We start from the raw sequence: 27,973 nt of genomic DNA on the forward strand, positions 1-27,973 counted from the left end.
ACTGCACAATCAAATTCATGTAATGCGATATCTCCTAAGAAGATATCGCAGTAGATTATGAAATTGATCACACAAGCGATATCTACTGTAGAATGTATTATTGGGTGATAAATTGTTGTACAATCCACTTTGCAACATGGGAAGTTTTTCCTTGAGAATCATGATCTGTTATCGTTTTTAATTCGATGTTTATTTTTTTCTGAATTATTATTGGTTTCCGGTTTTTATTAACGACGGCATACACATTATTTACATAGGGATTAGTTTCTAATTCAAATTCCGTTTGTCCAATTGTTCGTGGCACGTTAGCTTATTTTCTGTAGCGGAAGAATTTGGAATAGAATCCGCGCTCACATATAAATCATTTTCTAGAATGATCATGTCGTCTTGGGTTGATTTATTGTCAGAAGTGGTGACCGATGGTTGAACAAGATGTTGATCTGAAGTAGATTGGTTTGTATTTGATGGTTGTTGCCCAGCAAAATTGGCATATGTATGGCCCTGTACATGTTGTAGATCTGGAGTTGAATGGTTTGTATCTGATGACAGTGGACCATTAGTATTGGCATATGTATGTCCTTGTACAGTTTGTAGATCTGAAGTAGGGGATGTTGTGGACTGGTTTTTATCATCGTCATAACTAACATACAAATCATTATCTGTAATAATCATCTCATCCTTCACACGTACATTATTGTAGTTGGTACTTTCTCTTATTCTATTAGATGGTTTATCATAGTCATTCTGTTGTCGTCTCTTACATAAACTGAAAAAAAAAGAAATACATTTTAAGATACGTAAAAATGAATGTCGTCTTAACAGGTCCGCAGGCGACCCAACCACTCACATTTCCCTCGACGATTGGGCAAGGTAACATATAGTGACATGTTTATACCTGTGCGTTCCAGAACACACATACTGCTATAGGAGGTTACTACACAGCTCCTGTTGTACTCAAACAACAGGACTGATGACTTTGACAACGATCTTCGGTCCTGATATCGCAAAGCCATGTGACGTTTATGCCTGTGTGTTCTAGAACACACGATACTGCTTCGCATTATAGGAGGTTATACAACTGAATCTACCGGAATAATGACTTTCCGACAACGTCATTGGGTCGTGATATCGCAAATCCATAACATTATGACACGGCAATACTATGCTGACAAATCCCCCTCACCATAAGGAACTAACAACAAAGACCTGACCCGACCAACACCGAAATCCTGACATGCTGGTTATTTACCAGCAGCTTACTCACAAAACCTGTGTGGCTGGATTGTATATATCTAAACAAAAAGCGGTGGGTAAGCCAACAGGAGTCGGCTAAAAGAATGGCCGATATCGGTACCTTTTTGCGGCGACCTTTTGGTCATACTAGCTTTAAGATGATCGCTTTCGTATTTTGAAAGTCGCGGGCCGCCGATAATCGATTACAACCATCTAAATGGTGTCTTAAAGCCAGCGTAATTGAGTACAAAGTGGGCAATGTTGTATCAGCATTTATATGGTAAGTTAGAAATAAAATAAATTAAATATATTGTACTTACAACACGATGGCTATAAAAACAATCAATAACAGAACAGCCCCTCCTATACCTCCACCAATAGCAGCAACTACAATACAGAAATATAACAATATATGCCTTCACCAATAGCAGCAACTAAAAATATACAAATACAATAATAGGTATCTCCACCAATAGCAGCAACTAAAATATTAATATTTTTCTAACATTTAATCTTAGATCTGTGTCTAAACAACATCGTAAAAGTTCAATTTATACTGCAATTGCTGTTCCTTGTTTATCTAACCGTAATGTGTATTAACTGAAGGTGAATCTATAAGCCTCAAATCAAATGAAATGGGGTTATACGTCCTACTGTTCAGTCCCAAATGGGCTAATGAAGACGGGCATATGCCATACAGTGTGCTAGGGGGGACATTTGCCCGCACAGCGGTGCTATAGCCTACTCTTATAATATCGAATTTCAACTGTCAAGGGGTCTTTAACGTGACTATACGTTGTCCCTTGCCAAGTCCTCGGTCCTGCGCTACTGACAAGGAGGAACCACGCTGTAAAATCCCGTTGAACTTTCTCGGTCAACGCAGGGATCGAACACGGGACCTTTTAGCAAGCCAACGTCTTCACTGAGCTACTGAGCTTTAAATAATATCTTTATGTACGGTCAATCATTCAAACAAAACAACACTGGGTATAAATGCATAGATACACATAGTCTTCGCTTCTATTTAATAATGACTTTTCGTTACAAACACAGATCATGTGTTCAAGTTAACAATAAATTTACATCAAGTAAAGTTAGCTCTATATCAACTTACACCAAGCTAAATTTTTTTAGATGAAAGAATGTCGACCATGTCGATGATTATTTTACCTGGTAGTTTCTCGTCTATCAGATTATCAGTTACTTCCCTCTTCGAATTATATTTTGGTGTAGAAGTTCGATCAGATGATTGTGTTGCTTGTTGAGAAGAGATGGTTGCGTTTTGTATGTTTGTTATTGGCGACAAGAATGGTGATGATGATAACGTGTCTGTTGTTGTCGGTGTGTTTATATACCAACATTTCATTTTGAACCTCGCATCTGGGTAAAATATAAACCCTGTAGCATCTATATAACATAAAACAAACTCACACTAAACCTGGTCTCTGAGTAAAACACAAACCTCATTTCAAATAATATTAAAACTGTTATCTTGTTAACAGAAAATAAATCAAAAATGTATTTTTATAATGAAATCAGCGGAACAGTCAAAAAGTTATGTTTCATAAGAATATATACATATAAATAGAATGCAGATCTTACCTCTTGTTACAGAAATAACTCGGAAACAGAAACCTGCTGTAGATGGTGGGTTCGGGGTAGAATCTCTCGTAAATCTCAGACTATAAATCTGGTCTAATCTCCAACGACCCAATATTGATCTATGCTCTGAACAGGAAATAGTTTTTTCTATCTGCATTTGATATCCACAAGTTAGATTATTGACATCTACACCTATAAAAGCCACATTATACCACGCGTCACCTGAGGCGTCTACTAACTGAACATCACACATACAACCTGTACCAATACTACTATTAACAGGTATAAACATATCATTGGTTGACATGGTAACATTACTACATACTGGTACTGTAAAAAAAATAATAAATAGTCCAGGTCAATAATAAATGTCCAAATATATTCCAATGAGTTTATCATCTTATTACAATGAAATAACAATCTAGATAAATATCTAAATTAAAATAATATATGTTAATGTTTATGTTTTTATAATTAACGTTGTCCATTTTGAAAAACGCAAACATTAAACTTGTTTATCTTAACTTTATTCGTCAGGAACTAATAGTATGGCTAAATCCTGACAGTGAAACTGTTAAATCTCACTCTACTTTTATTGGCGCCAAATCCAAAAGTGGCTGGTGGATTTTATGGATCACTCGCAGCTAATAAATGTATGTTTAAATCATTTTATTTTGTAAACTGTTTAACTTATACAATCAATATGTATGTGGATGCAGTTCCATGTATAAGATCTGTTGATAGCTACAATGATTTTTAGAAGGACTTGATAGACAATACATGAACAAGAGTTAGAAGTCAAGAGATACATTGTATAGAATATCTCACCTATATCTGGACCATTAATGCATTCATCTGCCATTCCTGTAATAACAACATATGTATATGACATAAACCAGTGGTGGACAAACTATAACACCCGCGGGCCAAATCCGGCCCGCCAGACCCTTCCACTACATGTGAAAATTTATGTGTAAGTTTATCTCTAAATGAAATTTTAAAAAATCGAAATTGCTGATTGTTCGGGCCTAACTCTAACAGGCGTTACTCTCTGTAGGATCAATAATCTTTTAAAGTCTATTTATAGCTTGCAGCGTCACTCAACGACGCAGTTGCCTAATTGACATCACTTGACTTGGATCTAATTTCATTTTACGTTATGGTTTGATTTGTTGACATGCTTTGATTTTTTCTCTAAATATAACTATGGAGTAGAATAAAAGCGCAGAAATGGTGCTTTGTTCAGTATTACTTTATTCCATAAAATGACATTTCATATAATCCTTGTTTGGCCCTCGTTTCGTTTCAAAACTTTTTGTTTGGCCCTTCACCTAAAACGTTTGCCTACCACTGACATAAACAATACTCTTGTAGCTTATACAGCGGGTATTACTTGCGAATAGTAAACACTACGTTAAAAAAACCACGAAAATCCATATTGCTCATTTAGTATCATAGTAAAGGTCAAAAATCGAAGAATAGAAAATTGGAATTAAAACTGTTTTTGCAACAGAGTTTATGCAATTGGAAACCCATAATAACTAGACGTCAGACACACGAATCATTGATTTTTTTATTCAATCCAGAAAGTCACTAAGAATAAAGCTACCAAGTCAAAAATGTGAAGTCCAGCCAAAGTGTAAAATCCTTTATCACAATTTATATTTACTACGCCGTCTTCAGCAAAGTCTGTGCAGAACAGTAAGGCATTCTTCAATTTCAATTATATTTACTACGGTTTATGTTTTGTTTTTTTTTGTTTTTTAATTTTTTTTTTAGGGTTACGACTATAACGTAACAATGAATCATTTTGTGCATTTTTCGCGGCTTAATCAACGCTAATATGTGCTCAGTGTACGATAGCCGCTCGAATATGGTAGCGACATCACAAGCTTTCCAAATCCAACGCGTGGCACTATACCTGATACACATACTTTGTTTTGGCCATTAATCGCCGGCCGAGGCATGAGTACCAATATAATGTCACAGCTTTCAAATCTTGGAGTCAACCTTATTGACCATAATATTCAATGTAATGTTCAAAACGGTCCACCATAGAAACGGCGAAAATGGCGTGCATGTCAATACGTGTGAGGCGGTCTTCTTAAACGGCGGTCGTGATATTGGATTTTTACCGCGACACTGTATGTGAATTAGTGTAATGTGCGATTGAACTATATTGAGCGCCATGGAAAACGCATCACTTTTTTTCTCCAAATATTTTATTACTAGGTGGTTTTGTATGTATAATATTATGCAATACTATGAACTATTGTTTCACACAATGCTCCCAAACGCAAAAAAAATCGGCCCGTGTGCAAAAAAAAAATTGCACGAGATGCACATGAAAAACCCAATATTCACGTGCAGCAAAGTGTGTGAGCCCTTTAAAAGCATGTTTTCAACTTAATGTACAGTACATGAACTGGGAAACGTCAATCTGTCGTAATTTGTTGTTGGACGTGTGAAGGAATCGAGCTAGAGATGTCGAGACTTACTGAAAATCAACGGAATGAAGCCATGGGAATGTCCAGGGCTGGCATGTCTACATGTGCTATTGCCAGACACTTCAATTGTCATCAGTCCACTATTGTAAGGTTGGTGGAACGTGTTCGAATTACTGGGTCAACACGTGACCGTCAACGTCCTGGTCCACAACGCGTTACAACCCAGGCTCAAGACCGCTACATCCGGGTCACTCATCTGCGTGACAGATTCCGCCCAGCGACTCGAACAGGTGCAGCAGTCGTCGGGAGACAAGGACCAGTAAGTGCCAACACCATAAGACGTCGTCTAAGAGAAGTAGGACTCCGTGCACGACGACCTTATGTTGGAGCTATCCTCAGGGATCATCACCGTCAGCGGCGTTTGATATGGGCTCAAGGACACCAGACATGGAGAAGAGTAGACTGGCAAAGTGTGCTCTTCAGTGATGAGAGTCGCTTTCATCTTTATCACGCTGATGGCCGTCAGCGTGTGTGGAGACGTCTTGGGGAACGTCTTGCAGATTGCTGCGTCTTCGAAACGAATCGATGAGGTGGGGGAAGTGTAGTGGTGTGGGGAGGCTTCACATTTCATCACCGGACCGCCCTACACATTTGCAGGGGTCGCGTGGGGGACACATGCGCTACTGACATCTGTGTCGTACTTTTGGTTTTGACCCCTCTGACTTTGTACCCTTGATTACAGATTAAACATCCATAAGTGTAAAAATGTGTTGTTATTGATGTGTTCCCATTTGAATATTGTTCACAATAAGAAGCAAAATAAATAAGATATGTTTACAGAATCATTTTGTTATACGAAAAACTAAGTGATGCGTTTTCCATGGCGCTCAGTATATTAATCTAACGTTTGTGAACAGCGAACTTTGTCTATTCTTGTGAACTCGATGTGAAAATTGACTCAATTGCCGAGTCAGCTGTGAAGTGATATCGTGAACTGAGAGCTGTCAAACCTGAATTTATGTGAAGTGTAAATGTAGCTAGTTTTGTCTTTTATAACTTTTATTATTAACAATCTGATATCTTATTAAACCGCCAATTTGTTTAATCAAAACAGAACTCTGTTGTTTTGTTCAATAATTAAACGGCTGCGATTCAGTGTTGTGCCACTGGCGTTTGACCGCTGAAGTGACCCATTGACTTAATACAGTGTCTGGCGTACAAACGATGTCGTCCTTGAAAGGAACGTGTTACGACTAACCTCACATTCGACTAAGAATAACACAACAATATCACTTTAAATGCAGGATACACAGTATATGAGCATAAATCTATCTCGACCAACTCCGCTCAATCTAGCCAGCATGACTAGATTGCCGGAAATGTTACATCATTTTTTTTTGGTAAAAAATTGAAATCTCTTTCTAGTTCTGCAAGATTAGTCCCGGTCTTTTATATTGCTTGTATTCTAGTTATTAAATATCTGATTGATTAATTATACCGAATGATGCAAGGACTTAGCCAAGGACTAAACAAATCGTCCGGGACTCTAGATACCTGACAAATAGGTCTGAATAACATCCTTTTATTTTCAAAATTTGGGAAAAAATGGCGCATTGGGAATTTAATGATTAAATTTATGAAGTTTATTCAGAAAATTATCCGTTTGTTTTGGAATATTTAAACTAACCTATAGTATGACTGTCCACCTGTTCCATTAAATATTCACCATGTTGGCTTTTTATGGATTTTTACTATCCGACAGATTTGATGTGTGTAACATGGGAATCTGTTTACATTAAAGTTACTTACCAGAGTAATACAGTTTAGTAAATATAAAAAACGCCCTAAAAACAAATTGCGCCGCAAGAATTATCTTTTAGTTATCATTCAGTAGGGTATTCTGCATTTACGAACAATTGGAAAAGATTTAATTTGCATAAATCCAAGATGGCCGTCTATTCAACTTCTGTTCTTCCAAATGTCGGCTAAACAGTTCACTTTAGTTCATAAAAAATGATTTGTGGACATACAGAATCATGTAACCAAAGAATTCGAACATGAAGTCAAATCATGTCAAGTGACGTGGTTTCGATTCCCCGTTTGAACGTGACAGGAAGTAGTGTCGCCTGTCTAACCTCGTGGTTTTCTCCTGAAATGAGTAAATGACCTAGTTTGTGTTAAAGTTAAACACCATTTCTGTCTCCATCACTATTCAAAGACAATAACGCAACAGGCAATGAAGTTTTACTCCGGTACGAACTTAGAGTATTTCGGCACTCAGGTGCTATGTTTATATAATATTTAATATTTTGATCGACTTACCATAAGTTCCAGTCATACATAGACCTATAAGTATCACGATAATTGTGGCTAATATTCCATAATTACACATCTCGATATAGTTAAATCTTCTACAAACTTCTTACTTCCTTGGCTATACCTTGTAATATGTATAAATATGTGTTTAAATCAACACGATGTTATATATTTACGTAACATGCTTGAATGATTTTTAATATGCATAATCTAGTATTTTAATCTACAGGATGTTATATTTAGTTCACATGATGATGAGACCACATTTAAATGAATTTAAATGGTTCGGATAGGGAGAGCGAGAAATGGGGTTTAACGTCCAATCGACACAAACTAGTCATTTCGGGAATAACATATGGTTCAATTTTATTTCAATAATTCGCTTGCGCGTAGGGGTCTTTAGCAGTGGGAGAAAACTGGGGAACCCGAGGAAACCCACGCGGTTGGACAGGCGACCCTACTTCTTGTCACGTACAATCGAGGAATCGCTACTACGCCAGTTGACTCAATAACAGACCTTAAAAACAACGCGCTCGAGCTAACCATTCGGCCATCCAACCCCACAATGGTTCGGTAAAGATTGCGTTATATCTTTTGAAGTTGTCAGGCCTTCCTCCTTATTTCGTTCTTAGAATATTCGAATGCCATGTTTTCATTGGCGCGCACGTAAATGATACATACAGTTGGAATTTGGAATTCGATATAAGAGTATGCTGTAGCACCGCAGTCCGGGTACTGTATGGCGTATGCCCGTATTCATTAGCCCAGCCGAAGCAGAACAATAGAACGTTAAATCCGATTGTATTTCATCCCACATTTCTCTTAGACAAACGCATTTTTTTCGGTCAAAACACCACCATGGACTTTGTAACGATATACAATGTTCAATGGATGATTCGGGTGCGGTCCATAGCATTTTGCTTCCACGAACCGTCTATGTTTGATCTTTTGGTTGGTTAGTGTGATGAGGGAGTGAAATTGGATGTTACTTTCCGCATCCAGACATTCACCACAAGTCACACACCGAGTTTTCAAAATTTTCACGTACGCCGTAACCCCCTTTCCCCTTCGAATAAACACCCTGCGCACACCTCTGGCGGTTTTTCTATACCGATAAAAATGATAAACCACCCTAATTTGTAATGGTACACAGTGATAACATGATAAAGGAAGTTCATTAGGCCTACGGTATACCTATGTTCTATGACAAGTTACGAGTGACGTTATTTTGCCATGAGGCTGTACAATTTTAAATTATTCCTCATTCCTATCCTCCTTTCAAAATTAATACAGCTTATTTTCTAAGCCGTGTCGTTTTTATTTGACAACTCAGTATAATTATGTAAAAAAAAACACAAAAACATCAAGGATATAAAAGATACACGGTCTGTTAATCAAGCTTTACACAGGTATAGTAAGTTGTTATAAATAGGTACATATGTCAAACCGCTATTTATGTTTAGACTGAATACATGTACATGTAATAAACAACTTAGCGGATTTGACTGACAAAGACATATTTCAACATATTATTCATCTGCACACTGATGTGTGAATTGACATTTAAAGTACAACAAAAGTTTTGTTAGCTATGTGAAAACCCCAATGAGAAGTTGTATCAGATGTTCTAGAAATAGTACAATGAACGATATTCGTTTTACTGTGTATATATATTACTAGTTACTACTATAAAAAAACCTATTCGTTTAATTTATTTTAACCATTACCATATTAAGCCATATATATGACACACATATCCATACAACTAAAATAAACAACACGACAAATATCAAAAAAAGCATTTTAAAATAGTGACCAAACAGTTCATTTGGGTTGTTCCAAATAGTTGATACTGAATCAAATCACGATCTGTAATTTTTGCGATTTGGCCATGCCTGAAAAGTTTAACAATTGGAAATATTGAATCTATCTGGTAATCCACTGATGATATATGGGCGTTTTAGAAGTAGATGTTTAAAAAGTTCCTCGTAAAACCAGTGCTTGTACATTGGAAAAATAGAAGAGTATGGGGTTATTTTGAATATGATATTATTTCCAGTTTAAAGTGACTACTTCTTTCAGTCTAGTTATCAAAGACTAGAAAGAAGTTAGAAGAACGTGACAAAATTTCATTGCTATATATATATATGTTTTTTGGACCCGAGTAGCCTTGACAGACATAAAAAAATACTAAAACAATCACGAGTCTGTGTCATTAAGCTATAGACTGGGTATGTAACCATAATTTGTCTCTATTATTGCCCAGGTTGTTTCGCCCAAATACCAATTTTCATGTTGCCGAATTTGAATTTTGATTAGTTGTTAAACTTTACGTTTTCCCACGCCCAGTCTCGCTTGACAAGGAAGTAATATAGGATGATCAAGGTAGACAATAATGATGCATAGTTATTTAAAAGTCTATATAAACAAGATGAACATGAATAGCAATTACAACATAAAGCGTTATAAAAAAAAGAAACAATTCAAGCATTGATGAGATAAACGTGGCTAGAAGTATCGGAATGAATTCAATATTAAATTAAACTACTCGTAAACAAGTGGGGACTTTCTGAGATTTAAGGCGACGTGGTGTACATGTTAAAGAACAGATGCGCTTGTCTTGGTAATATAGTCACCCATCGAATTGCAAACGTTGCCAAACTTAAAACAACATGTCGGCCTCGAACTCGTCGAATTTACGGTTCCGGCTCTGTTTGTGGAAGATCTTGTTGGTGGTTTCCGTGCTATTGGTCGCTTGCTATACCGTTTATATCATGTCTGTCATGGTTATTATTACCAGGAGCACCTTGTAGATTTGATGTTGGAGATGGTACATCAGATTCATGTTCCATAATAACCACATCGTTTGGATATTGCGTTGAAAGAAAGCCTGGATTATTTTCATGAGACTCTCTGGTAACTGAAAATGACTGGTTTTCCCCTTGGCTAACGTCTAAATCATTTTCTGGTATATTCATCTCACCTTTTGGTGGTACGCTTTTGGAATTGTGATTTTCCTCGTTTTTTTCGGACGGTTTGTAGTGATCATTCTTATGTCTTTGTTTGCAAATACTAAAAATAGAAAATATTTTGGACTTAACAGTATGCAGAACATGCCAAAAGATTATTGAAATATAAGTATTAGTTAACACTAATGTTCTGGTAGGTCTTTTATATGATTGTGTGGTTGTAGTGTGTGTACATAATAAAACATGTCTACTCGTTCCAACTTGTACAACTTTATTACTGTGTATCATTATATTGACAGTTTGTCATTTAGGAAATCAAAATAATTATAGACGTACGGGCTCGATGAATGATGGTTGGAAAAACCTGAAATGCCCCCAAAATATTCGAGTTACAGCCGGTCGTCTGCGGAGATTACCATATAGACACCCCCCCCCCACCCCCCGAAAAAAAATGGAAAACTTGATGGCCGCAAACGCGAATCGTGATAGTGGGAACCTAGCGTTGAGCCGGTTGTATTAACATCTATTTGTATGTAACTATATATTATAACACCTCACTGGTTTGCACGAGTAAAATGAATATAGTCAGACCTTTTAATTATGCCCCTTAACGCCGTCACAATATGTGTAAAAATATAATAGGTATTTGTGTAACGTACTTGTTGAATAAGTATGCCAATATTAATATAAAGAAGACGTTGTGGGAAATTGTATACGTATATATAACATCAACGATAAATAAACTCATTATTTATACATTTGGATTATGGCGTGACTTTTAAATTATTTAATAACCAGAATACCAAGATAAATCTAGAAATATCACATTAAATAATACATAAAATGATCCAGTGATGCATAGGCGTATGAGCTCGATGAATGTTTGAAAATTTAATGGCGCAAACGCATTTTTCTGCTATTCCAATCGGTGAATACGGCAACTTCAATGTGGTCCAATATAGTAGGTGTCTTACCTGAATCCCAAATCCCAAACAACCAATCAATCGTCGCGGAGTATGGGGGATTCGCGCACCCGGAGTAAATTTTGAACTTTAAAAAATAAAAATCGGTGCCAGAAAAATGTCGCACAAAGTTGAGTGGCACCAGACAAAATTCTTTATATAGCGTCTGCCAACAGAAAAATGAACGTAATTGTTTTTCTTAATTGGCTGTCACAAATATGGCGCATTTTTTTCGCGAAAAGTAGATCTTGCATTACGGCCTCGTGTCGGTTCTATACAATTGATACGGGTTCCATTCAACCGAAAACAGTTAGATAAGATGTCAAGGTTGCTCCGCGTGGACATTTTGTCACACATAACAAGGTAAGAATATTTTTTTTCTCCGATTGAAAAGTTTAAAATTTCGATACTTTTTTCGTGGAAGATGCGGAGCGAAAAAGAACTTGCTAAATTATGGATGAAATATTCCTTTATAAGATCCATCTTCATTTATTTCCACAGGTCGACCTAAAAGTCGTAAAAATTCAATTTTTTATGAGGTGACCGAAATTTTATCGGCCATACTGTAAAGGCGTGCCAAATGTAGTCTCTATCATTCAGACGAATATTCCCCGTACGCTTTGCACTATGAGGTACTGGTGATCGAGACTATATCAAATTACAGTTAGACGACCGTTAGATACGCGGAAATGCGAGAAAATAATTGAAATATTAACAATTTTAATTCTTTGAGACGACAAAAATAAAAATAGTTTGAATCGTATGCGTTTTCAATTTCAGTAGTACGGTATAAAAATATTCTTCATAGCACATATCACGGGACACGGCGTAGTTCATTTCCGTCCATGTATTCATGGTGTCAAAATTAAACTTTATTTCATTATTGGCCATTCCATTTGATTATTGTTTACCAATATTGTTTAATCATATAAATATTTACTATAATTTTTCAGGTTCCTAGAGCTTGGTAAAGGACCTAATTGAAATTCAGCTGCCATATTGTTTTTATTGTTATTGGTTACAGCTATTAGGCTACAGTTTTTCTTTGTATGGCATATGTCATAATGATGGTTCATTTGTCGAGGGTTTTTTTGTTATTTTAAAATTGTAAAGGATATAAAAATGTTATTTTATAATTATTCAGAGAAAACTTAAAATTCTGGTTTGGTTTTATCATTTCAACATCTGAAAGAAAACCAGTTTCTAATGTCTTTTTGTGATATTGTTATTTTTTCCAACTCCAGTCAGAAATAAGACCATTTTCCTTTTATTTTATCCCAATTAAAAATTATTGAAATAGTTTTATTGTTGATTTTAACTTAGTAAATATGATGTAGACATATATGTATTATGTAGGCCTACCTTAGTGTAACAGGTTTTTGTTTGTTACGATTCATTTCCTTTTATTGAGTTTCATATTTTATTTGATATTTCATAACTGGTCAAAGAAAACATACTTCCTAGTTTGATTTTATTATTCTACAATCAGAAAACCAATTTTCAAGATCTACTGATTTTTTTTTTATGATTTTCTTTAATATTGTTATTTTTATTACTTTTCTGTACGACATATGTCTGATTTCCTTTCAATTTTGTCCAAATAAAAGGTAAAAAACAAAATTTTGTGGTAGATTTTAGTACATGTGTATCGCTAGCACATATGTGTATAATTTGAGCCTGTACCGAAATCATTCAGTCAGTCAAAATATTATTTTATCATTTTTGCTCGTTTTTGACAGAATTTTGGTAAACGCTGCTTACCTATGGGTATATAAAACCAGCTACAATAATAACATTTCTGAACCGATTTTGACAATTTAAACAGATTAATGATTCTCAGGATTTTTTCTAACTGTATGCAAAATTTCAATCGTATTCAATTAAACGAAATGTAAAATTTGCGTTTTATTAAATTTCGTGCACTTTATTTCGCCAACTCCTTGCCCCCCCCACCCCATCTCCGCGTACGCCTATGTAAGTATTATTAACTCGATATTAACTGCCCTTTTATGGACTTGTTTATCACCTCTTAGAATATATAACGTACGGGATTGGTCGCTATACACTGCATTGTCACTAGGCAAGCGATGCAAAAAATTTATATATGATATGATTTGTATCAATATATGTATAATATAGAAATGAAAAATGAAATGAAATGGGGTTTAACGTCCTACTGTTCTGCTCCGACAGTAACATCCTGGATTATGACCCCTGGTTGTAGGAGAAATAACGCTTTTTAGCTTGTGGTCGCGCAAGAGATCACAATTTTTATCCAATTTACAAAACCGTTCAAACTTATCACCGTTATACCCAAATGATGGCTAAGTTGGGTTTTCATGAAAACTGTGCCTTATGCTGCCCGACAAAATGGCCGCTCCTCATAAGCGTGGATGTAAAAGTATGTTCCTAGATTATGGCTTTTGGTTTTTTTTAGCTCGTTCTCTGCCCATCTCTTGCAAACTGTGGGCGTATCTTGCTTGCATAGCAACCGCTTGTATAGTTTATTTTCAAAAGTAACTCTTTGCGGCAAACCGTTATTTATATTTCCTCATGCAGTTTCACACGTGACAGATTCGAAGTATTCTACTTTTTGTCGAATTGACTCTGCCAAAACTTCGTTCACGTGCCGTTTTTCATGCTTCTTTAGGCTTTGTACATTATTTGATAAAAACGGATGGTGTTTCTATGCGTGCGACATTCTGATCCCAGGATTAAGCGGGGGTGGGGTGGGAGTGCTAGTGGGGCACAATTTGTTCTAAAATAATTGTAACATAAATAAATATGTCATATGTTACGGTACGTACATTTTCGCAGCTATGGTAAGGCAACCAGGTGGCTTGAACCGGGTTATCCCCTTTTACTATTGATGCAAAAACCCCAGTGACATTTCCATCAGGAAGATTATCTAACACGACTGCTGTTTTTTTAATATTGAGGATTAAAGAAGAATGTACCTACCATACTATCATTATGATAACAATTATTAACAGACATAACCCAGTTACTCCTCCTATTATACCATATACTGTAATTAACAACAAGTTGAATGTAACTAAAAGATCAAAGAATCTTTTACCAACAAAGGTTTATAATTGATGATATATCGATATCTTACCTAGTATTGCTAAATTTCCTGATGGTTTACTTGGATCATAGGTAGGTGTCGTTGCTCTTGGTACTAGTTGTGTGCGTGTATATTCCTGCTGAACAGATGATGATTTGATTGTTGTGGATTGTCTGGCATGGGATGATGATGATGATGATGATGATGGTGGTGGTGGTGCGGAAGAGGCGATAGATGGATGGTTTGTTATAGATTTTGATAGTGGTTTTGAAATGACTGTTGTTGATTTTTGGTGCGGCGATGATGATGAGAATGATGGCGAAAGGGTTGTTACAGAGGGTGTTTGTGCTGCTGAAATGGTTGTTGTTGTAGATGGGTTTACTGGTTCCGATGTTGCTGAGAATGATGGCGAAATGGTTGTTATAAATGGTGTTAGTATTTCTGAAATGGTTGTTATTGGAGATGGTGTTACTGGAACCGATGTTGCTGGCTGTTGCTTGGTTGTAGGTGTTGTTGGAGCTGCTGATGTCGATGGCGAAATCATATTATAGCACGTTTTGGTCACTTTAACATCTAAATAGACAAGATCGGGTGTAAATGAACAGTAGTAAACAAAATATATATCACATGAAATTGTAGTTGGGGATATCACAAACAGTGGATGGTGGCAGTGGGAGAAATATTGAAATGTAATACTTTTTATTTATATATTATTAATAAATTTTGATTACCACAATATTGAGCTATTGTTTAAATGATAAAATGCAGGGACTATTTTTTCAACCCCCCCCCCCCCAGATTCGTTGCAATTTAAAGATACATTGTCCCGAACGTATTTTTCGCGTGGTTATTTCCAGTAAAAGTATGGTCAATTTGGTATATATGGGAAATATATACACCCAATCTTACTAGATAAATAATGGATTACCGGAAAAACAGTCATGCGGCAAGCACTGGGCAAAAATGTCAGGGTATCACTAACTGGCAATCCGACTGTTGTCTGGCAGCTTATTGTGCGCTAGCTTGACTGAGTGCGCGGTTGTTATTTCTTGATCAAATGGTTAGAGGGTTTGGGGAACATTGAGGGATGTCAACGTACAAAAGAAATTGACAGAAAATAATTAATTAGGCCTCAATATGTATGATAAATGAGCAGTAAGTGATGAAAAATACATTCTGAAAAATGGACCCTCCCTCAACTAATTGAGTTGACAAATATGACGTCTAACAACAGTTTATTTATACTTTTAGGTATTTATACTCAAAGTTTTAAGAGGGATTACAAGCAAACTTTAGATAGATTAATTAGTTTGAACATGTTTTTAGTCCAAATATATCATCAAATCACACCGTTTGTACACGGGAAAGTATCTTTAAGTTTGGAATTTAACTGTCTTACCTGCATTTGACGTTATTACGTTTAGGCAGTAGCCTTCTGTTTCTGACAAACCGTCAGTATAATCCTTTGTAAAGGCTAACCACGTAACATTATACATTCTGAGGTTGTTCGATACAGACGAATTCATTTTCTCACAGTTAATAAATCCTTTATCATAGATAACCTTATATCCACAACCTTTATTCTGCTTTACAACACTAATGTTGATATTATTGAAGGTGGTGTTATCAGGTGTTTCGATAATGGTAAAACTACATATACAACCATTAGCGCCATCTCTTAATATACTACCATTAACAGGTATAAACATCTGATTGGTTGGTATGGTAACATCACTACATGGTAGCACTGTAAACAATCAGAGAAAATTGAAATTTCGTGACAAGACATTTTGCCGTAAATTCGTTACTACAATTGAATATATAAATATCTCAAACATATTCGTGCAAATCAAATTCGTAATACGTAAGTCAATAAGTTCCTATTTTGTTTTTGGTGGACAGTAATTTGACATATTGGCGTTGTTATATCTAATTTATATAGAACATTTAGTAAACATATCTCACCTATATTTTCTCCTGTAGTACACTCATCCGCTATTCCTATAAGGATTTGAAAATATAACAATATATAACAATCGGTACCTAACATGCATTATTATATCAGTGGTTAAAGGTTACCAGAATATTAAAGATACATTATGGGAGATTCGATAACGAGTTGGCAGTTCTCACTATAATAGTTATAAACTAGATAATGTAAAGGCAATTTGCTGAAAATTTCATTGAAATTGATCCACTATGTACCGAGAACTAAGCGATTGAAATTTCCGCCTAGCCTCGATCATCATTACTAAAGTCAGTACGATAAACAGCATAGTCTCGATTATCCATTTAATCGTTAGATCGTGAAGGAAAGTTATGCAGTAAATCGACTCATAATCCACTAAAGATCGCAGACTAGCGATCCCATCTAGATTTAATTATGGTCTGGACAGGTTAATTAATGTCTTAGTAATAATTTAGATAACATTTCAGGCCTAAAGAAAGACCTGCAATAGACAGATCTAGCTCTTGCATAATGCATGTTTAAGCGTTTACAGTTTTATCCGCTCGTGTGTTGAGTACGATACGTATTTGTACGTGTCCATCACCGCTACTTCTCTTTGAATATTATATTAAAGGGCTATTAAAGGGCATCATATCAGGAAATACATGTGGAATATGTCCCAAAAACATCAATATTGACTATAATAATAGTTACCTGCAAGTTGACCAATATAGAATCCCGACGTTATTAGAAGTACAGCTGTTAAAAGGTAGCCCATCTTAGATTGAACCTTTTACTGACAATTAAAGAACTTGGTTGATTATGGTACTTTAGCTAATAACTGGTATGTCAATCACTATAGACCCTCAGCAGAACATCAACCTATTAGATTAATCTATACCCTGTATGTTCGTATTTAAGAATGTATTTTCCCATAATATCTGTTCTGACAGTATATTTATGTAGAAAGAAATTGAGGAAGATAATACCATATATAGCTCCTTAAAGACTTCATTATATTGCACACCTCTTTAGCTAATATAGACACAGTTTATTGTTATAACAAATAGTAAATAACTAGCCATGACAAATCTGTGATAGTTTATCTTCATCTGTATCCACCCTACCAGGTAAACCAGGAAGTCATTTACTGTTTATGTATGATTTGTCGTCCCACCCGAACGACTGACTTTCTTTCCCAGTCCTCACCCTATTCTCTTTCCAGGAAACCACACATAGGAAAACTACGAGGAACTTTCTCGGCCAAACCAAAACCGAGCTCGAACAAGGGACCAAATTGTTTGCGAGAAAGTGCCATCATCACCGGACCACCGGGGTCCCCAAAATAGTAACAAACTTTTGGACATTGGATTCAAATGTGCCATTCTTTACTCACCCGTTTTATCTTCACAAAGTAATTAAGATTAAAAGATAGGTTTCCAGGCGTCAACAACAGCTAAGTCGTCCGTGCAGTCGATCAACAGGGGTTGTCGCATATTTACAATACACTAAAATCTGATAAGAGTAACAACACATTAAGTGAATGTCAGAAATCATAAGAATGGTTTATAGTTCTGTTCCATGCAAAAGATTAGTATACAAAAAAATCATTGAATTTTAAGGGCCATAACGCAGGCTGTATTTATTAGAATCCATTGGAAAGCAAAGCAATTACTCTAAAAATCAACAGGATTCTTCGTCTCGTGATCTTAACCACTGTGTATAAATCTAAAGCGGCCACACGATTCTTCAAAGAGGTCAAGGGTCACAATGGAAATAATTGAAAATCATTACGCTTCTTCACCTCATGACCTTAGACACTGTGTATCAATTTAAAGAAAATAGTTCTGATAGAGCTGGTTAAATACGTTCCAAAGAAAACACGAGTTATCCTTCTATATAACAAACTGGCGTGACGAGTGATAACATTTTAGCCATTTCTATCACATATGTGATAATGACTGACAGTAATATTGTCCTTTAAAGTTCATCAGATAACTATGCTAACTCTATAGCCTCCACAGGCAATTGTGGACGATGGACGGACGGACGGTCGGTGTGTGTGACAACAATATACGACCTCATTTCTAATACCAGGAAGTGCTGAATTGAGATACCGTTGTAGGTAGGTAATGTTGGTGTAATTTTTACACGGTGACGAGACCGTAAACTTTTATAAAAGCTTGTTGGCGAACTTGATTTGAATTGCTTAGGCTGCGCTGGGTCACAAAAAGTAAGGTGACTCATTGCATTGGCGCATGATGACATTGAATTTTACTTCTCTACCTATCAAACTCGGCTTACAATGGTCAATTTATAGAATTATAAATTGGGCAAATGCCAAGTATTATTACTTTATGTTTCCTTTGTGCCGCTGTTATTGTTGAATTGTAATCGTTATACACAAAGTGTTGATAATTTAAAAAAGATATTTGTGTAAAGAATAAACACAAATGTCTGTTTACCGGTTTTTGTCGACCTTATCCTTCTGGCAATCATTGTATAGCTGTATATATTTTAATATATGACAGAGCAAAACATGAAAATTAATGATTTCTGGTATGACTCGTTGTAAACTTATTTATATCATGCTTTGCATGTATCAGAAATAAAATATTCGATTTCTTTCAGACGTAAAGCTCGATTATTTCACATTAAATCTAATGGCCGTAAAAATTTTGGTATCCTATACAAGTTTGTTCCTGGTGTATTTTGTTTTTTAAAATTTAGCTAGGCTTTAATGAATGGATATAGTTGGAGTGTCCATCTATAAATATAAATTGAGAAGTGATATGTAACATTGATAAGCTGTATTACGTTAAAACCTTATAATAGGTGTAGATGCTTCCACTGCGTTAACTCAAAATCCATCCATTGAATCTTTAAGAAATAAAATCATTGCGGTTGGTTAATTACATACACAGTAAGCCTACTATTTCGATTGGAACTGAAAACCATACATGTACCTACTGGTGAATGGGTTATTTAATCAGATCACAATCTACACCATCCCTAACATAATATCACAAATCATTTGTCACAGACTTTTCTTTTCGCAAATTGCAATTCAAAATGGGAATAAATCTTTCAGCATTAGGTCACAATAAAGTACTATATTGGGATGATCTGATGTGTTCGTTCAAGTTGTTTCGGATTACTGTTGATCAATAGCTTCACCTGAAAGACGCATATGTTTGATTTTATTTGTGCCAGTGATCAAAGAATAGCTATTTCAAAATACAACAAAAATTACAGCAACTGTAAGATGGGGACGATTAGAAAGTGGTATAGAACACAATACACCTTTTGGCTAAAATAATGATTTTTGAAACTGAATCTACCAGATAGAAAGTAACCCCGGGATTATGGCCCCCAGCAGTTTAAACACAGATATACATCTAATTTTATAAACAAAATACTAATGTTTATCTAAACAGTTTAATTCCATAGCAAAGAGCGAATACCGTTTCCCCAGCTTTGTCAGTTTGATAAACAGTGACACACACTATCATATACGAATTTGACCATAATGACAGTTTAAAGGCGCTGTGCTGAAGTTATTCTGGTAATATATATAGGCTATCATCAAAACTGTTTTAGATTGTTTAAATCATATCTCAGATATTTCATTATTTGCTTAAATATTCGATATAATCCATTGAACCTGTACCACACAGATGTGTTATTTAAAGTTCGGTTGTTTTATCGAACTGAATATCAGCATACTGAACAGTGTCATTTCCATTAGCATTGAATTCGTTAGGATTGGAAGAACTTCCTGGAGGGGCCATTGGTATTGGTGGCTTATCGGAGTTAGGTGACTTTGATTCGTTAGACTTGGAAGACCTCCCCGGAGGGACCATCGGTATTAATGGTCTTTTAGGGTTAGATGACTTAGGGGCGTTGTTAACCTTGGCATACATATTACTAACATTCGGGTTCGAATCCAAGGAAAATGGTTTATCCTCGACTTCAGGTTGTGTAGTATTTGTGGTTCCTATGTTAGAATTCTGCTCGTGTCGATCAGGTAGAAGGGAATCTGCGCTGATATACATGTCGTTCTCCATAATAATCATATCTGTAGGTAAGCTATTCGGTCTATCTGGGTTGAGATTCCAGGGAGACGTGGTGGAATGAGTTGCGGTCGAAGATTGTTCTCCCTCATTAAGGCCACCATTTTCATATATGTTTGTATGGTATGGATTGTCATCTTTGTTGCTAGATGGTTTGTCATAGTCATTCGTCTTTCTCTGTTTGCAAACACTGAAATTAGAAAATAATTAACATTATGTTATCCGAATTAAAATATATAACCAACAATACGTATTCTTTGAGTTGGTAAAACTGTTCATTAGGAAGAAATGGGGATTAATGTTCTATTTTGCTGGGCTCACCGGGTATAAGCTATGTAGTGGGTGCTATGAGGGAAGTTTTGACAGGAAATCGGCTATACGGCCTACATGAGACCTGGAGTATTTCTCCTATCCGAACGACTAACCGCTGATCCTTTCCAGGCTCTGCTCCAATGAAAAAGGAAAACCACACTACCGCGATTCCCCCATTTGGGTGAGAGAGAGAAAGAGAGAGAGAGAGAGAGAGATATGGTCTTTAACTTTGCCGTTAAGGGATTAATGTGGTATAAATTGATTTCAATAATTCATACCCGAAAATAAATAGCCCAGAGGAAAACAGGCACAAATGTTGTCACCTGTTAATCACTGGGCACCGCCATGGATATTTAGCCCCCCCCCCCCCCACCCTCTTCTGTCTTACATAATATATAATTTACCTACCATATAATGACAATGATACTTATTATCAGTATAAGCCCTCCTGCAATACCACCACCAATGGCAGCGACTATTGAATATTTAAAAAAAAAACATAATAAAAATTACACGCACAGCACCATCGATCCAAAGGGGTGGCGAAATTCATACATCCAAAGAGAAAAATTAAACATACATTATGCGAGAGCTTAATCTGTCTATTGTGGGTTTTTCTTTAGGCCTGAAATGTTATCTAAATTATTAATTAGATATTAATTAACCTATCCAGACCATAATCAACTCTAGTTGACATCGCTAGCCTGCGATCTTTAGTGGATTGTGAGCCGATTTACTGCATAACTTTCCTTCGCGATTTAACGATTAAATGGATAATCGAGACTATGCTGTTTATCGTACTGACTTTAGTAATGATGATCAAGGCTAGGCGGAAATTCAATCGCTTTGTTCATGTTCATAGTGGATCAATTTGACGGAATTTTTCAGCAAATTGCCTTTACATTATCTAGTTTTTAACTATTATAGTGAGAACTGCCAACTCGTTATCGTTGAGGAAATGCCCCGAAAATAGCAAGTATATATCTATTCTATTTAACTGAGAGAGAGAGAGAGAGAGAGAGAGAGAGAGAGAGAGATGGGTTTTAACGTCCACTTGACACAAACTATCTAACACATGGTTCAACCCACTAGGTTGAACAGGCGACCCTACTCCTTGTCACGTACAACCGGGGAATCGAAACCACGATAGTTGACTCAATGACAGACCTCATTATACAGCGCGCATGTGCTAACCATTCGGTCCCCCCCCCCCCGTACTTCTATTTAACCGAAGCAGTTTTATTTACAATGCTATCCCGTACTACAGTTAATTGAACGAACACAAATCTGATATAAATAAAGTTTCCATTTAATCTGTCATTATCCACATTATTGTTGTGATTTAAATGTAATAGTTTTATCCTGATATTAAAGATTATTTAAATCATCAATTAGACATTTATTCACATGGAGAACCTATCATCAACTCCCTAAGCTATCGGATGGCGAAGATTTAAATGGATTAGGGCACACCATATAATCGATATTCGAGACTAAATGTCGTTTGTCCAGTACCGTTCCTATACGATAATAAACAATCTAAGCTAAATTTTCCAACACCCATAACTTCACTCAGAATAAAATAATTTGAATGCAATTTGCAATATACTCAGTTTTCATTATGATAATCTATTAAAGGCTGCATCGAGACGTTCTTGAAATTGGTATGGATTTAATTAAATATCTGATTCGATGCATCTCATTATATAAGGTCGTATATTACCTGGTAACTGGTCAACTGTTGCCAGATTCTTGACACCTGCTGCCGATGCCGTTGAGCCATTACCAGTTGTTATTGACATGGCTTTAACTGTGAATGTCCTTGATTGTGGTGTTTCTGTGGTAGACGGAATTGTCATCAAGCTATCCGACACTGGTTTTGTTGTATTTGGGGCCTCTGTGGTGAATAGACTTGCCATCACAGTATCCGGCATTGATATTGTTGCTTTTGGTGCCCCTGAGGAAGACGCACCCGTCGTCATGGTATGCTGCAACGGTGTTGTATTTGATATTTCGGCCATCGTTTGTCTTGTTGTTGCCATTGGTTTTGCAGTACTGGCAGGTTTAGTGGCCAGAGGGCTTGGGACCCTTACAACAATTTCCCTGCAGACCTTTGTCACTTTGACGTCTACAAATATATTTTCAGAACTTTCATTTTAAATCTTGATATATCCAATTCATTATACTCACTGCTCCGCGTTTATCCGTTTGTATTCTTTTATTTTGTCTTGAATTGCTAAGGCAGTAATCACTGAACAAATATGTATATGTGTTCAGAAGAACGTGCAGTTTCAAGGCAACGAAACGAAAATATTATCTTATTATATTAATATTGATCTCAAGAAATATTTATTTAAAACATAGGCGTTGACGTGTTACACAGATAACAAAGACGTTCCTGCTGACTCAAAAATCAGTTAACAATTGAATATGCTACTAAATTCCAACCCGTATATACTGAAATTCCTTTAAGTCTTAAAGAATAAAGCATTTCGATGACACGTAAACAGGCTATAATTCGACATATTCTGCAACTTTCCCTACGTGGAGAGAAGCAAAACATGTCATTTAAACTTAGCCATACAAACGAGGTAAGCTAACATGACAGCATGGGGATACACGCCCTATCATAATTAACAGTATTTGTAAATAAATTTCACATATGACTAAACACTTACTGACGTTTGGGGTTATAACTTGTAAGCAGAAACCTGCTGTAGACGGTGGACTAGGTGTATTATCTCTGGTGAACAATAAACTAAAAGACTCGTTTAACTTGATGTTATTAGAGGAAGACGACCTATTTTGACATTCGATAATACGACGTCCAGCTTTAACTTGATATCCACAGCTAATATTGTTGTCTATAATCCTAACACTGACTTCAGTGGTGATAATGTTGTCTGGCAGCTCTACTACGGTGATGTTACATATACAACCATTGTCTTCATCTGTATGTATACTACCATTAACAGGTATAAACATCTGATTGGTTGGTGTCGTCATATTACTACATGGCAGTACTGTAAAAACAGAGAATATTTTTGAGTTGTTAATGTTGAAATAAATGCCCCGTCTCTCTCTAGACCGTTTATTAGAACTACCTGTCTAAACTTTGACACTACACCAATTGCCATTAACCAGCACATGATCTTGAAAATAACTGTTAAATGGAGACCCTTTACTGGAACTCATTATCAAAACTATAAGACCACACTATTCATGGAATAGTCATACATTTTAACGTTAAACCATGGGATAAAAATTTTATATTGTAAAATAGTAACATATCGATATACTAAATGTATAATATAAACTTACCAATATTTGGACCTGTGGTACACTTATCAGCCATTCCTATAAATATTCCATAACACACTCATATAAATTGAATTGTATAGACATTGTCAAATGAACGACTGTACACTATTCAATTAGAATATAGATCATACTCGTTTAGATATAAAATACGTAATTTAAGGGACTGAGGTACACAACCGTTCATTTACTTATTTATTCATATAAATCTTCATACTTGTAATAATAAGATAACTTGTGCGTGATATAACACCATATTGCTATTTGGTCACTCAAGATGACAGCGATATACGAATACCTTTTCGATTTGCTGCATATGTCTTCATTTAATTAGGTTTTAGAAATGAAGTATTTATACTCACCCTCGACCAGAACAATACAAGTTATGAAAATATTGACGCCTGCCTTCGGGTATCCCATTTTATTAAAATCTTGTGAAAACAATTTGAATGTCTGTCTACTCCTAAATAGTACTACTTCTTACCTACGATATGATATGATCTATTCTTAAATAATATTCAATGCATATCGAGTATTCATGTCAAAACATTCACTCGAACAAAGATTTCACTTTCTTTACGTTGACTAAAAAACGCTGTCAAGAAAGTGTTAGCCCGTGAATCTATTTTAAGCTGTGTGGTTGTTTTATATATAACTTATACTTATATTCCGACGTGGTTTCCCTTTGTCATTGGTGCAGGCAGGGGGCCTGACAAGGACAGCTGTCTAGTCATTCGAATGGGACGAAAAACCGAGGTCTCGTGTATACATTGGCGTGCACGTAAAAGGTCCCTTGGCAGTTGGAATTCAATAATATAAGAGTAGGCCGTAGTGCCGCTGTCCGGGCAAAAATTTCCATATAGCACATTGTATGGTGTATACCCACCCGATTAGATTTTATTACATACTTCGAGAAGGTATTTGTTGAGTAATAAAACCTTCTACTGTCTGATTCATCGTAAATTTTAAACGGATTTCTTCGATTATGAACAAACTACTTAACTTTGGTTATTATAAACTTACCTGTGTGTTTGTAATGAACTCCCGTTCGATAAAATCCATTGCACAACTAATTATCACAACGATGAAAACAAGTTCTCTCTTGAAAAATTTGAAAATTTACTTGTAATTTCGACAGAGTCGATGTCAACAATGTCTTCGTGACGTAATGGTCGAATCCAATATACCTGTTGCGGGGGTTGGTTAACATTGAAAGATAGTTTGACAGCGCGATCATTTTGATCGTATATGGGTTTGGGCGACGAAAAATATCAATTGAAGGCAATTACATAGGAGATTTATATGGAAACCATTGATCGCCAGTCTATCAAATTTTCTTCACAATTAAAATATCACTGATTGCACGGATACTCGTAAAAATAAAGTCATGAATAAACTATAAATATCCTATCTTCTTTATGTTATAAATAATTTAACAAGGATCACGAAGCTTACCTCCGAATTCTCTGAGTGTATTTTTAATTTTATACGCATTCTTTCGATCGAATAATAACCGCTTCAGTAACATCTTTAAGCGTGTTGCGGCAGCCCTCAGCGTGTCTATTGCCGTATTGGGTGCCCGGGTGGGTATATAATGCTACTAAGCCCGTATGACCCCGTAAGAAGCGGAACATTAATTCTCGATTCGACAGTTTTGACCGAAGTGTGATAAAGCCAGTAAAACGAATGTATAGTTGTGTTTGTGCGGCATGCGTGTTCAAAAGTAAATAATCCCATCCGAGTCGCTAATCAAATAATTAGAACAAAATATTTCAAAAAGTAAAGCTATAAAATTTGCAGAGATTTTACTAGAATGTAAAAGACGGTAACTAAATACAGGAATGCGGGTAGTTATGTGTGCGAACGCTCAAACTCAATGCCAATTGTCGTAGGTATCCAGACCACTCGGACCAAAGACTACTCGGAATAAGACCAGTCGGACCAAAACAAGACCAGTCGGACCAATTAAATTATATTATAAGGCTAGACAATATGCTATTTATTTATTATTAAATCACAATACAAAGAAGCAAATAATTCTTATACGGAATTCTTATATTTAGAGTTGTTTAGTTCAATTTTGTGTACGGAAAATAAATCAACGATTAGTTTTAAAATTAATTAATAATGGTGCCAAAAAAAAATATCAGTCTAATTTTTCTTTACTCTTGCAATGAGACTCGGTATGTCCAGACTTTTGACAGTTTCTACATATACGGGTATACTGTTCTTGTCTGATAGAATAATTTTACTTTTTCCACATTCGCGGTATCCCTAGTGGTTTCATTCCGTTCTACCCCACTAACCCCTGGGTTACTATTTATGGGGGGGGGGGGAGACATGTTTTCAAGTTATCCGCCCTTGATGCGTTAATATAAACAGCACATAATAATACGAAGACCGGACGTTTATATGCCCCTTTTTAAACGTGACTACAAGTGTGGTTCTCGATATTTTGCGATTTGGAATACAATTATCAATTTATTCAAACAACACGTTATTATTAGTTCGAGTAGTCATATTAAAACACACACAATTATCAATTTATTTAAATAACACTTTATTATTGGTTCGAGTAGTCATATTAAAATAAACACAATTATCAATTTATTAAAATAACACTTTATTATTGGTTCGAGTAATTATATTAAAACAAACGCAATTATCAATTTATTAAAACAACATTTTATTATTGGTCCGAGTCGTCTTTCTGTTGGGTCCGAATAGTCTTTTTGTATGGTCCGAGTAGTCTATTTGTTTGGGCTGAGTGGTCTATCAGTTGGTCCGACTGGTCTTGAACCGAGTGGTCTTTGGTCCGAGTGGTCATGGATTCTTGTCGTAATTGTACTTGAATTTCCTATGCTGTCACCCCTAATACGAAATGATATCTTCCGCAGAGTGACGTAACCATCTTCCATATTGGTATTTTTCTCTGGGAAAAGTTTGTGATATTTCAATTTTTCAAGAGAGAACTTGTTTTCATCGTTGTGATAATTAGTTGTGCAATGGATTTTATCGAACGGGAGTTCATTACAAACACACAGGTAAGTTTATAATAACCAACGTTAAGTAGTTTGTTCATAATCGAAGAAATCCGTTTAAAATTTACGATGAATCAGACAGTAGTAGTTTATCGAGGGCTGGCCGTCCTTACCGCACGGTACAAATATTATCACCACTAGAAGCAACAAATTCCAGAACAAGCCAGAACTCATACCAAAATGGCCGCTTTATACAAATGAGTATTTAGGGGAATACTAACCCGAACCCTAACCCTTTTAAGAGAAGTAAAAACTAAATTAGACCCAAGTTCAGTCTTTTAAAAAGGGTTAGGGTTAGGGTTAGTTATCCCCAAAATTCCCATTTATATAAAGCGGCCATTTTGGACTCCGGAAGCACCCGAACCTCGATAAAATACTAGAAGGTTTTATTTGTACCGTACGGTAAGGACGGCCAGCCCTCGATAAACTACTAGAGGGTTTTATTACTCAACAAATACCCTCTCGAAGTATGTAATAAAATTTAATCGGGTGGTATAACCGTCTTCATTAGCCCGGTAGGAGTAGAGCAGTAGGACGTTAAACCCCCGTTTCATTTCATTTCATTTCCACATATAATACATGTACGTGTATGACTGTTAACCAATGTACAATGTGTTTGTGGTCGTTGGGGTAAATTGTCCCGAGGCCTTAGGCGTACGGGGTTCTTTATCTTTATATATCTCTC

At 36.0% G+C, this 27,973-nt stretch overlaps 3 protein-coding genes across 5 annotated transcripts; all 3 read right to left on the bottom strand.

Annotated features, from left to right (window-relative positions):
* Positions 1-7,717, bottom strand: LOC130010336 (uncharacterized). The gene is made up of 6 exons (XM_050561316.2): positions 7,605-7,717; positions 3,664-3,699; positions 2,836-3,165; positions 2,404-2,640; positions 1,554-1,620; positions 1-766 (listed from the first exon to the last, which is right to left on the bottom strand). The coding sequence occupies exons 1-6, from the start codon at positions 7,672-7,674 to the stop codon at positions 268-270; spliced, it is 1,239 nt and encodes a 412-aa protein (XP_050417273.1). The 5' UTR covers positions 7,675-7,717; the 3' UTR covers positions 1-267.
* A 1,270-nt stretch (positions 7,718-8,987) lies between these two features.
* On the bottom strand, positions 8,988-16,241 carry LOC126830855 (mucin-2-like). The gene is made up of 4 exons (XM_050561318.2): positions 15,996-16,241; positions 14,648-15,169; positions 14,491-14,557; positions 8,988-10,670 (listed from the first exon to the last, which is right to left on the bottom strand). Exons 1-4 carry the CDS (start codon positions 16,120-16,122, stop codon positions 10,343-10,345), a joined length of 1,044 nt encoding a protein of 347 aa, XP_050417275.1. The 5' UTR covers positions 16,123-16,241; the 3' UTR covers positions 8,988-10,342.
* A 3,897-nt stretch (positions 16,242-20,138) lies between these two features.
* Positions 20,139-24,845, bottom strand: LOC126830853 (uncharacterized). Of its 3 annotated transcripts, none has more exons than XM_056102787.1 (6): positions 24,610-24,835; positions 24,251-24,286; positions 23,813-23,952; positions 22,653-23,057; positions 21,338-21,404; positions 20,139-20,807 (listed from the first exon to the last, which is right to left on the bottom strand). In XM_056102787.1, exons 4-6 carry the CDS (start codon positions 22,969-22,971, stop codon positions 20,231-20,233), a joined length of 963 nt encoding a protein of 320 aa, XP_055958762.1. In that variant the 5' UTR covers positions 22,972-23,057; positions 23,813-23,952; positions 24,251-24,286; positions 24,610-24,835; the 3' UTR covers positions 20,139-20,230. The 3 variants fall into 3 exon arrangements, with proteins under 3 accessions (XP_055958762.1, XP_050417264.1, XP_050417267.1); XM_050561307.2 differs by having other exon boundaries at positions 23,608-23,952; XM_050561310.2 differs by lacking the exon at positions 21,338-21,404 and having other exon boundaries at positions 23,608-23,952; positions 24,610-24,845.
* Positions 24,846-27,973: the final 3,128 nt, after the last annotated feature.

This window comes from Patella vulgata, chromosome 8 (genome assembly GCF_932274485.2).
Source record: "Patella vulgata chromosome 8, xgPatVulg1.2, whole genome shotgun sequence".
Taxonomy (NCBI): domain Eukaryota; kingdom Metazoa; phylum Mollusca; class Gastropoda; family Patellidae; genus Patella; species Patella vulgata.

Excerpts from the sequence above, each read along its gene's own strand:
- LOC130010336 (XM_050561316.2), bottom strand. The coding sequence starts at position 7,674 with ATGTGTAATTATGGAATATTAGCCACAATTATCGTGATACTTATAGGT. Across the intron at positions 3,700-7,604 it reads ATGTATGACTGGAACTTATG|GAATGGCAGATGAATGCATT; the intron begins GTAAGTCGATCA and ends TTGTTATTACAG. Across the intron at positions 2,641-2,835 it reads AGTTATTTCTGTAACAAGAG|ATGCTACAGGGTTTATATTT; the intron begins GTAAGATCTGCA and ends TATGTTATATAG.
- LOC126830855 (XM_050561318.2), bottom strand. The coding sequence starts at position 16,122 with ATGAATTCGTCTGTATCGAACAACCTCAGAATGTATAATGTTACGTGG. Across the intron at positions 15,170-15,995 it reads CGTAATAACGTCAAATGCAG|ATGTTAAAGTGACCAAAACG; the intron begins GTAAGACAGTTA and ends TTGTCTATTTAG. Across the intron at positions 14,558-14,647 it reads AGGAAATTTAGCAATACTAG|TATATGGTATAATAGGAGGA; the intron begins GTAAGATATCGA and ends TGTTAATTACAG.
- LOC126830853 (XM_050561307.2), bottom strand. The coding sequence starts at position 24,667 with ATGGGATACCCGAAGGCAGGCGTCAATATTTTCATAACTTGTATTGTT. Across the intron at positions 24,287-24,609 it reads TTGTATTGTTCTGGTCGAGG|GAATGGCTGATAAGTGTACC; the intron begins GTGAGTATAAAT and ends GAATATTTATAG. Across the intron at positions 20,808-21,337 it reads AGTATCATTGTCATTATATG|TGTTTGCAAACAGAGAAAGA; the intron begins GTAGGTAAATTA and ends TTCTAATTTCAG.